This window comes from Paracoccidioides brasiliensis (genome assembly GCF_000150735.1).
Source record: "Paracoccidioides brasiliensis Pb18 unplaced genomic scaffold supercont2.21, whole genome shotgun sequence".
NCBI classification, from domain to species: domain Eukaryota; kingdom Fungi; phylum Ascomycota; class Eurotiomycetes; order Onygenales; family Ajellomycetaceae; genus Paracoccidioides; species Paracoccidioides brasiliensis.
The window spans coordinates 90,136-104,800 of NW_011371378.1; the positions used below are offsets into that span (position 1 = coordinate 90,136).

Genomic DNA, 14,665 nt, shown 5'->3' on the forward strand with positions numbered 1-14,665 from the left:
CTTCAGATACTTCAGAGAGACTAGTCTGAAAGATGTAAATAAATCTAATTCAGAAGAAATTACATTGTATTGACATTTGAGAGCTGATTGAGAGATCTCAACAGTCTTCTGCTTCTATGTCTTTGAATTATTTGTCTTAGTAGTCTTGATCTTCTTTGTCTCAGTGATAGTTTTTTGTTTAGCAGCAATCTTCTTATAAATCTTCTATCATTCAGCAACTTCAATAGCTTATTAAAGTTTGAATTCTGCAGTCTGAGTAGTTTTTATCTCATGTTCATTTCTAAGATCTGCAGTTTGTACTATCTTCTCAGCTTTCTCAGCTTCTTGCTCAGCAACATATCTATGAGCAGTCTCAACTTTGCTAGAAGAGAAGAACTAAGTCTTATCAGAGTGATCTTTATTAACTAAATATAGAAACTTATCTCCTTTCTGCTATTAAAGCTTCTTCTTCAAAGACTCTGCAAGATCTTAATTCTTAAATTGCAAAAATGTGATGGCATTGAACAGGCTGAGGTGATCAGTCATCATATAGATCAAGATGATTGATCATAATATAGATCAAAATGATTGATAGACAGTAATTGCCTAGCAACAGTACTAAAGAAAAAAGAATATATAAACAAAGCCTCCTTTGAACTTATCTTTTAGAAATCATCTTAGAATTTGCTCAGATAGCTTATCTAGTTGGCAATTGAACATCAGTTCACCTGCATCTAGCTGAAGCTGTGATATAATTCTAAGATCATATACTTTTTTTGCCTTTTTTAAATCAGGTTTTTAGGTGAAAAATCTCTGAGAACTCTTATCTACTTTTATTTTAGAACCTCTGAGAAAACTGCTAAGATGTCAGAAGCAGTTAGAGAATCTAATAGTCTATGAAGATTAGACTGAGATATAATGACTCTGACTGAGAAGAATATGAGATCAAGAGATTCTATACTAAAGGAACAATTTCTTAAAGCAATTGAAGAAGACCCAGAGCAGATATATCAAGAAATTGCTAGTTTTATAAATGAGGCAAAAGGCACTCTAGAAAGAATTAGAGCAGAATAAAATGAGCAGAGAAAGCAAGTGAGTGAACTTGATCAGCAAGTGAACAGTCTGATAGAGAAATGAAATGCTTTATAGCAGACAGTGAACTCTTTAGTCTCTCAAATCAGATTGATGAACAATCAACAGACATGATGATCAGTCAAACTTGATGATTTTAAGTATCTTATTAATGAAAAAAAAACTGATATTTAAACACTGACTCTTCTGAATGAAATGCAAGCTAGCTGTCAACATTAACTACTTTTCAACTGAAGAAAGCTGCATTGCCTATATTGAAAACTGAACTGATGGTGAAGCTGCCAGGCACTTAGCTCTACAGATGAAGAAAGACCATTCTAAGAAATTTGAAATAGCTGAGAAAGTATTTAAGTATCTACAAGAAATATATGAGAATGCTAATAAGCTTAAAAATATAAAAACAGAATACTGATATTTAATAATGAGAAATGAAGACAGCTATCACATATTTGTGATCAAATTCTTGCATCTGGCTGATAAAGCTCAGATTTGTAAGAAAGATTTTAAAGTAGACTTTCTTTAGAAGATTTTCTTTGATCTTTAACTTATGATTACAGCAGTTTGCATCAATTGCAACATCTTTTAAAAGATTCAAGATATATGCAACTGGGTTGCTCACTATCTTAAAAGCATGTCAGATTATTACAACTGAAGACTGTCCAGTTGTGAAGAAACTTTAATGACTTAAAACAGCTCTAGAGTGACTTTCACATCTCAGAACTACAAATCAACATCAATCACATTAGCACAAACAATTGAAAATTGAAAGAAGAATGTGAAATACTTCAATTGCTGAAGCAAAAATCATATAGCTTGAAATTGCCCACACAAGTAAGAGACAGAATTGAAGAAAGTATATATCAAAACTGCTATCATCAAGTTGAGAAAAGATTAAATCTGAGAAAAGCCTTCTTCTCAGATAAGATAATTGAACTAGAAACTTTAAATATGAACTAGTTAATAAGTGAAAATTCTTTTACTATATATATTAAAGTAGCTTTTAATGAATATGCTATTTCTACAACAGCACTAGGGGATTCTGAAGCAAACTGTTATATTCTTATTAACACAAGCTTTGCACACAAGTGTGTCAAAGTCTTAGAGGCAAACTCTGAGAAGCTGATAGAAGACTATCATATTATGAGATTTAATAAATGAAGAGAAATCTTAATCACAGAAATCATCTTCTTGCATCTGTGAATAGATGACTGAAGGTTTCTCAACATATCAATGCTAACAATAAATCTGAAGAGCACTAATATGATTCTAGAATGATTTTGGCTGATAAAGCAGAAAACATAACTAGATATAAAAAATTAACATCTAGTTTGGCCAAGCATGTGGACAATTAAGAATGAGATATCAGAAGAATGTAATATAATAATTTCAAGAAAGATTCTGAAGAGACCAGTAGCAAGATCAGATCATCAACAAGATGCAGACTGCTATGATAGACTTATCATTGAAGAATTCAAGCAGAATGTTGCTAAAAAATCTATAAAAACTCAATGAAGAAATGAATCAGGTAAACAGTAAAGAATAATATTTATTGAGATTATGATCTTTTATCATCATAAGAGAAGCAAGAAGTCAAAAATCTTTATTTCAAGTCTCTGTGAGATAGACAGAATCATTGAGAAAAAGAAAATCATTGTTGATACAGAACTAGAGAATGAATAGATAGTTAATGAACAGCTGTCAGCAGATTATAAGAAATTCTATGATGTTTTCTCAAAGACTGCCTTCAATCAACTACTACTCTTCTGAGAGAAAGTGAACTATAAGATTAAAATTGAAAAGGAAGCCGATCTGAATAAAGCTATTGATCATACACTACTATACAGAATGAGGTTGAAGGAACTTGAGACTGTCAAGCAGTATTTTGAAGTCAATCTAGAGAAAGACTTTATCTCATCTGTGACTTCTTCATTTGCTTCTTCAATTCTTATAGGTTATAATGCAGGCAAGCTGAGGTTCTATGTGAACTACTGCTGGCTTAACACAATCTTAAAGAAGAATTAATACTTAATTCCACTAGTTGATGAGCTTATAAAGTGACTAAATGAAGTCAAGTTCTTTATCAACTTGAATATTCATCAAGGCTTTTATTGAATATACATGCACTCTGAGACTGAAGATCTGACTGTCTTTGGAATGCATTATGAGGTCTACAAGTATAAGATCATGCTCTTTGATCTAAGCAATAGTCCAGTAATCTTTCAATACTTTGTGAATACTATCTTCTTTGACTACTTGAATCAGTTCATGACTGTCTTTGTGGATAATTTACTTATCTACAGCAAAATCTTGAAAGAATATAAGAAGCATATCAAGAAGATGTTGACTAGATTACAAGAAGCTAAACTACAAACAAACATCTTAAAATGCAAGTTTTATGTTCAACAGACAAAGTACTTAAGTTTTATTATCATTGATTAAGTGATCAAAGTAGATTCAGAAAAGATTGCAATGATATCAAGATGAACAATGCCTAGTACAGTCAAGAAAGTTCAATTCTTCTTGGAATTCTGCAACTTCTATAGATGTTTTATCAAGAATTACAGTCAGATTATGAAATTACTATTTAAGCTTATCTGAAAAAATCAATTCTTTGAATGAAATGAGACCTACCAGTATGCATTTAATTAAATGATGAGAGCTTTATTTAAAGCCTCTATGCTCTATTATTATAACTCAAATTGAGAGACTCAGATAAAAATTAATGTCTCAGATGATACAATAGCTAATGTTTTATCTCAGTTGTATGAGAATAAGCAGTGGCATTCAGTTGTCTTTTATTTTGCTTCAATGAGCAGAGCAGAAAGAAACTATAAGATTTATGATAAGAAGATGCTAGCAATTGTGAGAGTACTGGCAGAATGATGTGCTGAGCTAAAAGGCCTTCAGAGAACAGAGAGATTCAAGATCTTGACTAATCATAGAGCTTTTAAGTACTTTATGACAACTAAGAATCTCAATGCTAGATAAACATGATGGACAGAGTTTCTCTTCTGATTTTACTTTCTAATTCAGTACAAACTAAGGTATCAGAATACACTAGCAGATGCACTGAGTCAGCTTGAGGTTTAAAAGAATAGCAAAAGCACTCAGATGCAACTATTTCTCAAGTCAGAGAGATTGAACTCAAAGATCATTAGGAAATCTATTGAGGTCAAGGCTTTAAATGCAGATACATATATTCTTAATGAAGTCAAGACAAGAAATAAAGAAGTAGAATCACTGAGACCAGGATATGAGAAAGTACAACAGAGAGAATAGCACTGAGAGCTGATAAATAAAGTTTTGTATTTTGAAGAATATTTAGTGATATCAATTGAAAAAGATTTTACTCTTTGAGCATATCTTGTAAAAGAGATTCATAGGTAATCATCTACAGTGTATTCTGAGAAGAAAAAGCTATGCTTGCTAATAAAGACAAGATACTACTAAAATGATTGAATCAAAGATGTTAATAAATATGTGAACAATTGTCTAGTGTGTCAAAAAATGAAGATCTCTCAGAATAAAACTTTAGAACTGCTGAAGTCACTATCAATTTCTAACAGAGTCTGACAGCACATCTTACTGAACTTCATTAATGACTCTATGATAAAAAAAGACTATGATGCAATATTGATAATTGTCTGTTGACTAAGCAAGAAATCTATATCTATTTCTACCATAGAAAGACAGATATCAAAGAGCTAGTAATATTGTTCTTGAAGTACTACTATAAATATTATGAAGTATTAGATTCAATTATGTCAGACTGTGAGCTATAATTTATCTCAGACTTTTGAAGTAAGTTCATCAGATAATTGAGAGTTAAGCTGAAGCTTTCATCAGCTCATCACATACAAACAGATAGTCAGACTGAGATTGTGAATTAATATCTGATAATCAAGCTTTATTTATATGTAAATTACTATCAGAACAACTGAAATGAGTGGCTGTCAATGATGGACCATGCAACTGAATCTCTAATGAATGAATCAACTGAGATGATATTTTTTCTAACAGCTTATGAATATGAATCTTGAATATTATTTGATTGAAAGTTACTGCCTAAGACACTATCTAGAGAAGAGAAGCTTAAATGAGAAGATGCTAAGTAGCATGTTATTCAAATAAAGAAAATCCGAAAGCTAGTAGCAGACAATATGAAAAAGATACAAGGAATCATGAAATGACAAATCAATAAACACTGCTATGGGCCAAACTTTGAGATAGGAGATAAGGTCTTCTTGTCACTAAACAGCTATAGAATTCAACACCTTAGCAGAAAGCTCACAGAGTAAAATAAAGATCTTTCTGAGATTATTGAGAAAGTAGGCAACAGCTACAGACTAAGACTATCAAACAGCGTGAAAATTTACTCAATATTTTCTCCTGATAAGCTACAGAAGGCTGCAAATGACCCTCTACCAAGATAGTTAAATGAGGCACCAGAACCAGTTAAGATACAAGAAGAAAATGAGTGAGAAGTTGAAGATGTTTTATCAAGCTATATCTCCTATGAGAAGCTTCAATACTAGATATAATAGCTAGGATTTGATAAAGATTCAACATGGTATCCAGCACAAAATCTAAAGAGATCACAACATCTGATTTGACAATTCCATGCTGCAAATCCAACAAAAGCAGAGCCCTCAAAACAATTAAATAAATGACTAGAGGCTTGGAAAAAGAACAACTATCTAGCAGATGAAGCAGATGATAACCTACCAGCATGAGGGCATGCCTAGGCTTCAAGAGGGGGTAATGTGATGGCGTCGAACAGGCCAAGGCGATCGGTCATCATACAGGCCGAGGCGATCGGTCATCATACGGGCCAAGGTGATTGGTAGATAGCAATCGCCTGGCAACAGCGCTAAAGAAAAAGAAATATATAAACAGAGCCTTCCCTGAACCCATCTTTTAGAAATCATCTTAGGATTTGCTCAGATAGCTTATCTAGTTGGCAATTGAACACCAGTTCACCTGCGCCTAGCTGAAGCCGTGATAAAGAGCTCATTTTTCATGACTAGTCACTCATTAGCATGAATAATTTGCTCAACATCTGCAGAGAGCAAAGAATAATGTTTCTTAATAGTTTTAATTATATGATGTAAATCTCAATTTGTAGTAGAGATAAACTGATGCAGCAAAGTCTGTTTAAGAGATTTAATGGAGCACAACCTCTTCATCACTTTCTCTGAATTGAATAAATGAATTTCAGTTATTTCAAATTCAGCTTCAATATTTGCAAATATAAGAGTTTTATTTTAGATCTTTTAAAAATGCTTTTAAAAGTGATATTTTCTACTATTGAAATAGATGAAGCAGCAATGTTGAAACTTATTTAATTTATCTAAATAGATCTTTGTCAAAGACTCAAAAATAACAACATTCAGAGACTATAAATGATGTATTAAATATGATGAAAGAATTACTAAAAGTATTCAGTAACAATCAATGTAGTTAATAAATCTTATATTTATATAAGATGAAAGCTTATTTATTATAAGAAGTCTTCTAGTATGACTCTTCTTTATATTTTGATCAAATTCAGTCACTGACAATTAAATACATCAATGTTTCGTTCATTCAAAGATGATGAGAAATATGTCATTTGCTTCTTTAAATCATAGTCATTGAGTCATGTATTCTGTATATCACCTTCATTCTTAAAAACAAGCGCTGGAGGAATAGCTAAGTTATTTGTATAAATGCATGTAATTAAAAAGATAAATTCTCAATTTTCATTCTGTGTGATCATAATTTGCTTATTTCTCAGAGATTTGACTGGAACAACATGTTTACTTGCATGACTTTACTCAATTATAAAGCTCTTCTCATCACAGTTGTATATATTTGAGATCTCAATATTATATTTCTTAATTAATACATTCAACTAGTGGCAGTCAACTAGTCAGTCAGTCAACATGTTGAATTCAAACTAACATGTTCATAGAAGTGTGGAAAATGCAAGATATTATTCACAATTTGTCACTTCTAATCAATTGTTTATAAATAGACTGATTTCACCTTGTCTGAATGATGTTTGCAAAAGTAAGAGACTCAGTTGATTCTAAACTCTTGTTTTGTAATCTCAAACATAAAATTTCAAATAATCTGAGATATAGAAGATAAACCACAGACTGCAAGGTGATTTATATGCTGGATAAAAGTGTCTTCTTGTGAATTAGTGAGAGATTTTTTGCTCTTAGAGATTGCCTCAATCTTTGAGAGCTGCTGGTCTTTTATAGTGTCATGACAAGATGCTTCAGTTGATTTCATACTTTTTTGCAGTTGCAAGGTAATTTGAGACCTCTTGCAACCTCAGATCTTCCAGTGCTAATTGAATAGAGGCTTCATTGCTCATGGTGTTGAGGTTGGAAGTGGAAGGTTGATAAAGTGGAAGAGGTGGGTGTTGAGTGGTAGTGGGCGTTGAGTGGTGAGGTACGTTACATATGTCAAATATTTAACTAGTTAGTTAACTGGTTTAACTACCCCAGTGAGCAGTGTGTCATAACAATTCATTTGATGAAGGGAGGAGTTTTTCAGACCCTTCTTGATAAAGAATGAAGAGATCTACCATATTAATGTCCCTCTCTGGACCCATAGCAATGCTTTTCCTCATGAGTATATAAAACGGCCACATCAACGGGACCAGGATGACACGGAGCTCTTGTTCCTGGGTCTCTAGGTCAGTTATGCCATTACAGATAACAACTGTACTTCTCCAAGCTGTAGCATAAAATATCACTGTTGGATAGATCATGGATTATGGAGTACATTCCATTCAGAAAACACCAGGGCAGCTTAGTTACATTTATTATTTCGTGCATTCTACATTACTTCAGATACATAAACGATATTAGTACAGGGGAATATGCCTAGTTATCAAATCTATAATATAAATAGGTCCGTCTACCTACAGTACAAACACATCTCAAAAATATGACATCTATATAGTAAATACATATATATTCTTTAGTTGTTGGCAGAAGTCGTATCCATTCTCTCATCTCTCATCTTCAACAGTTCTCCCACAGCAACTACGCACCGGTGGCACAGAGGATTGTCTTTTTTACACTCCAAGGGTACCGCATACCGCCAGCATCGCCCGCACTTATTCGCTTGCGGGGTATATATCCAAACACTTCCGCTTTGGACATCACCAGGGAACTGGAAATCAGACCTGTACTTCCACGCAGAAGCCTCGATTTCAGGTGGGACTGGTGCATTATTGTATCCGACTGTGACTGAAGAAACAACAAAGAGGTCTTGTAATTCAGCACCGAATTGTGCGAAGACTGGAGCCTCAGCCGCGCCGCAAGGGAGGGAGATGTACACGAACGACTGCAGTGATGAGCCCATTTCCTTCTTATTACGTGCATTTTCTTGCATGGTGTTAATAGCTGTGTTAACGGCCATTAGCAACAAGAAACTTCTTTCCAGTTCGTCATCTTGCCACTCAGCCGCCGGTTCGGTCATGACACGCTGCAAAGGGTGTCCGAATTCGGCCTTTATGGCTTCTGGTGTGTGTTCCCAGGACTCTTCGACGAGAAGCGGAACCACCGGGCCCAGAATCCCCTGGAAATGGTAATATATGTGGCAGAGTGTAGTCTGTGCAGCTCTCCTGCTCAAACTATTTACTGAATCAGCGTACAAGCGATCTTTGAGAGATTCGATGTAGAAGGCGGAAAACTCCAAATTGGCCCATTTATTGATGGCAGTGACTGCCTTGTAGAATTCGAAATTTAAATACGCATCTTGACACTTATTCACTAGGTTCCGAAGTTGGAGGAGGGCAATCTTATCAATGATATGTAATGACTCATAAGGGATCGCAGATTTTGGATCGAAGTCTTGCAGCGATCCAAGAAGCAGCCTGAAGGTCATGCGATACTTGTGAAGGCTGGTGTTGACGGCCTTCAGGACTGGCTCGCCGATAATTATGTCCTTGGTGTAATCACTGCTCGCGACCCATAGCCTGAGCGAGTCAGGTCCTAAGGCATCATATATAGGCCCCTTCGGCTTCTCCTTCCGCCCCTGAATTTTTTTTAATTTTAGCGGAGGAAGAAGCGTGCCGTCGATGATTTGATTAGGATGAATCACGTTCCCGATCGACTTACTCATCTTCCGAGAATTTTTGTCTAGGGTAAATCCATGGGTGATGAGGGTTTTGAACGGCGCACGAAGAAGAGAGCTGGGCTTTCCCAGGGCAATGTTTTGAGCAATATATGTCAGCAGGCTGGATTGAAACCATCCTCTATGCTGGTCTGTTCCCTCAAGGTACACATCAGCGGCATAGCCTTCGGCCGAAGCGGGGGTTTTCACTTGCGTCCAGCTGGATCCGCTGTCAAACCATACATCCATTGTGTCCGTTCCTCGTTTGTATCCAGCCCCAGAAGACCCGCGAAGGGAACTTGGTATCCAAGCAGGGTCATTTTCGTCATCCGTCCACCAGGAGTCGATTCCACGTTCATCAATAACCTTCATGATATGAGATACAGACTTTTCAGTCAAAATGGCCTCCCCAGTTTCTCGATGATACAATGCAGGAATCGGTACACCCCAAGCTCGTTGCCGTGATATACACCACTCAGAGCGATTCTTAACAAAACTCTCTAGCCGTGATCTCCCCGTTGCAGGAATGAACTGGACATCTTTCAATGCCCTTAGAGCATCGTGTCGAATATCCCCAACATCTGCAAACCACTGCTCCGTGGCGCGCACAATCACAGGAAGCTTTGTGCGCCAGTCATAGGGATATTTGTGCTCATATATGTGTTTGGCAAGAAGCTGTCCCTTGTTTTCCACATATTTGAGAACATCTTTGTATCCTTCGCCAAGGACGGGTTTGCCGCTCAGCAAGGAAGGGTTGGAAGGAATCGCTTCATCCGTGAACAGGCCTTCATCGTTAACAGGGGCATGAGCTGTGATCCCGTGAGCTAAACAAACCTCATAATCCTCCATTCCATGCCCAGGGGCACAGTGAACAAGGCCAGAACCGGTGTCCGCGGTCACAAAGTCTGCCACAATAATGGGTTGCGAGACGGATTCATCTTTGAAAAGCGGACGGTATGTGGCATGAGATCCTAGCTCGTAGCCTAGAAGTGGCGAACCTACTACTGCTATTTCGCCCTCCTGTAGCAAGGTTTGAAGATATTCAAGTCGCAGTGAGCCAATGAGAAGATATCCATGGTTTTCTGATTTCACAACTGAGTATTCCAGAGTAGGGCTCACAGCGATGGCAGCATTAGCGGGCAGCGTCCACGGGGTGGTAGTCCAGATGACAGCAGAGATTTCGGGTGTATCCCCAGGTAACATATCACGTAGTTTAGATGGTATCGATGTGAGTGGAAATTTCACAAGCGCAGCGATAGATTTGTGATCCTCTCGATATTCCAATTCTGCCTCTGCGAGAGCCGTGCGTGAGGAAGGGGACCAGTACACCGGCTTGAATCTCCGATTTATTAGCCCTTTCTCTACCATTTTCAAAAAGACATCCAATTGTTGCTTCTCAAAGTTCTTGTCCATCGTTTTCCACGAATTATTCCAGTCTGCCATGACAGCCCACTGCCGAAAACCTTTCATTTGTTCCACAACAGTCTTCTCCGCAAGTTGCCTGGCGGCATTACGAATAGTGGCAGCACCCAGATTTCCATTTGCATTTCCCTTCTCATTCCCACTTGATTGAACTTTTCCGGCATCCCTTTGTGCTTGCAACTCCAGTGCCTTCAGTTCAATTGGCAGCCCATGGCAGTCCCAACCGGAAACGTAGTCGATTCTTTTCCCAGCAGCCAGTTGCACGCGGCAGACGATATCCTTGAGTATTTTATTCAGAGCATGCCCCACATGGAGGTCGCCGTTCGCGTATGGGGGTCCGTCATGCAGGACAAAGCGATTCTCGATTGGACGCTGGCGTCGTTGCCAGGTATAGAGGTCATCAGTGCATCGGACCAAGTACTTAGCTTGGTCAGCCTGAGAAACTCGGGGAGGGAAGGTTGACTTGGGAAGCTTCAAAGTCAATGACCACGAGCGAGCGAGTGATGGTGGGAGCTCCGGCATGCTCCTGTTACTGCAGCATATCTTAATGCTGGGTATTGGGAGAGGGAGAGAGGAGGAAGGAAGAAGGAGGAGGAGAAAGAGAAATCAGCTGAGTAATAGAAATGAAAACTGGAGGGCAACGTTTCGTACGAAACATATGGATATTTTAATAACTAGTTAACGTAATTCCCAAGCGAGTGCAATACCCAAGTGAGCACCATCAATTCAAAATACCTTCTAATTTAACTACTCTTCCACTTCAATGCACAATTATGACACCAATTCACAATAAAAATGCTTCAGATTCTCTATAAAGAGAGGGAAGACTTGAAGTTATGATAAAAGCTTTTAAAAATCAAGAAATTGCTTCAATTTATGAAGCTGCTTGCTAATTTATTGTCTTTTATTCTACTTTAATCTATCAACTGAATGCAATCAAGGATGAATTTACATGCAAATTCATTCAAATTATCTTCTGCTAAAGAAGATAAGCTAGTTGAATGAGTGCTGAATTAGACTAAATAAGAATTTTCTCCACAGTCAGCATTGATTAAGAATATAGTTAATTATCTTCTTACTATACTAAATTCAATTATATTCATCTATAACAAAAGTCAGAATATAGTAGACATAAGATAGTAGTATTTGTAATGACTAGCTAATCAATCTAATCAGAACAACTGAAGAAAAAGAAAAAGAAAAAGAAGAGAAAAAACAGCAAGAAAAGAATGAAATATATATATATATATAAATATATGTAAGTCATATATAAGTCATAAAAGTAATACAGCTGTATTAGTGGATTTAAGTCATAGCTGTGATACAAAATATATGAATGATATGATGATTATGATATATAAACAATATAATGATTGTGACATACAAGTGATATAATAATTATGCATTATTACTCTTTCTTTTATATTAACAAGGGCTGAGTGTTAAATTTAGTTCCATCCTGTTTAAAGATTCAAAGTTGCTATTTCAAACACTATAGTTAATTATAAATATATTAAGTAAAAAAATCAGTAGATTATAAATAATTGATTTAAAATCTTAAAAAATATAATTATTAACTATAAAATTCTATTAAAAGATAGATACAACTTTAATAAGACTGAATTTGCTATGAGAGTTTGCATTACTACTAAGATTATTATTAATAGTAAGTATTATAATTGAATAAAGCTTTTACAGTCTAGAAATTATAAATAAATAACTATAATTAAGTCATTCAATATATTTGAATAAACTCTATCTCTCTATATTATTCTTCAAAGTAAGAACTTATTAAAAAAAGTACTTTAAAGATCTTTTAAAAACTTGAAAACTAGATACAAATTTAAATTGCTAAACTACTGATGAAATAGATTAAAATGATATCAATAGATATAATTTTAACAATAAATTCAAATAGAGTTAAGAGATTTATTTTTTATTTTAAATGATTATAGTAGTTATCTTACTTTAGAATTTAATCAGTTAGAAATAATATTAATTCTACTTCTTTTATTTAGCTAATATCAAATTTATTAAGTCAGAAGAGATTATTCTTTAGTATTATCATATCATCTTTATTATTAATAATATTATTGAAAATATTATAAATAATTGATTTTTTTATTTTTTATCTTGCTTTAATTATTCTTTACTTGAAGTTTTTTTTATATAGATCTTTATTTTTTCTTATTTTTAATAAAAAAGTTAGCTAAAGATTCAGATAATAATTATTATAAAGTTTTTTATAGAAAAAATATTAATTATAAAGATTATTTTTTTATTTATTACTACTGAGAATAGATTTTAATTTAATTTATTTTTTAATTCAAAAATTATTTTTGAGCTTTGAAGTTAACTTCTTAATACTTTATTTATAAGCTTTAAATAAGATATTATTTCTTTGACTGACTTAGCTTTTCTAATTTTAAGTTTTTTTTCTTCAAAACTTTTAGAGACACTAACTGAGTAGAAGAAAAAAAGAGAAATAGCAGCTATTTATATAAAAATAGATTATATAACTGTATTTTATACTACTTTTAATTGATTCTAAGTAAGAATTTTCTATTTAAATAGATTAATTTGAGACTAAAGTAGAATATATCTAATTGAACTAATCATATTCATTTTGAATTTAATAATCTCATGAATTTGCTTTAATAGTAAAATTAGATGAATAAAATTTCTTTGATTCTACTCTTTATTTACTTGATTTTTTAAGATAAATGCTATAAGTTTTAGATTATTAAAGTATTTAATTTAATTTATCAATTTATTACTTTATTTTATTTTTTTATCTTTTATTTAAACGTTTTTAAATGAGTCCATTTCTCTGTTTCAGATATAGAGAGTGGTTTTTCCATGTTTCAATTTATATTTATAGCTTTTATATATTTGATTTAATAAACTTTGATAGAAATCTTTTTAATTTTACTATTAATTTAATAATTAGACGATATTTTTCAAAAGAATCTAATAAACTAATAAAATTTTTATAAATACTTCTTAAAATATAGAAAGAGTATAAATTTGTTAATTTTAATTATGATTAAGTTAGAAAGAAATACTAGTTTTTCAATTAAAAATTATTAAAAACTAATTAATTATATCTATATTAAAGAAATTTTCTTTATATAACTAGTATGTATCTTAATTTTTTAAAATAAATATAGAATCAATATTTAAATATTTTTTATTAAAAAAAAAGTTGAATTTGAGCAAGATTTTTCTAATTATTTAAAGAAAAATCAGAAAAAACTAATATTTTAAGAGGAATCTACAGATCTCACTAAAACGCCTTCTCTACTAGAGCTTAATCAGATTCAGTTAAAGCTTCAGTTAATTTTAACTGAGTTTTAACTGAGTTTTATTAAGTTTGTTAAAGAATTACTTGAAGTTTAATTCTATGAAATATTTTATAAATATGTATTTAGTTCTAGTTTGTTGTAAAGGGTTAAGCTCTAAGAACTAGAGACTAGTCCTCCTATATAACAAGAATGAATTGCTTGAGAAAGGGAAGAAAAGAATGAGATGAGAACTCAAGCTTAAGCAAGCTCACATAGCATGATCACATGCACACATGCAAACAATGACTAGGCTGAGTCAGTCAGCCAGAGTGAATCTAGAGGTTCAATTTCTTCTAATACTTCTCTTCTCCCTCTTTGTTGCAGGTCTTTACAACTATTTAAAGCCCTCTTTATACCTAATTTTGCCTGCTGAGAGGTCTCTCAAGTGTTCAAGACCTTCACTTCTTGTAGGAGACTTGCATCATTCTATGTAGGTTCAGCCCAATCAACTCATTTAATGAGATATTGCTTTTTTCTCTGATAGATTCATTTGCTCTGAATTTTCTCAATCTCAAACTCAGATTCTTCTGAGATCTCTATAGCAGATGGCTATCAGTCAGTTTGCCTCTGACTAGACAGAAGATCTGTCACTGCAGCATGTAGAAGCTTTACATTAAAGATATTGTGAATGCTGAGTGAAACATTTAGTTGATAAGCATAAAATTCTATCTTTTCTAGCACAGTATATTGATTGTATTTCACATTCTGCTTCT

The 14,665-nt window shown here is 33.8% G+C and overlaps 1 protein-coding gene across 1 annotated transcript; it reads right to left on the reverse strand.

The window, feature by feature from the left end:
* Window positions 1-8,046: 8,046 nt before the first annotated feature.
* Window positions 8,047-11,130, reverse strand: PADG_08579 (isoleucine-tRNA ligase; the record flags this gene model as incomplete). Its single annotated transcript, XM_010765590.1, has 1 exon — window positions 8,047-11,130. One exon carries the CDS (start codon window positions 11,128-11,130, stop codon window positions 8,047-8,049), a length of 3,084 nt encoding a protein of 1,027 aa, XP_010763892.1.
* Window positions 11,131-14,665: the final 3,535 nt, after the last annotated feature.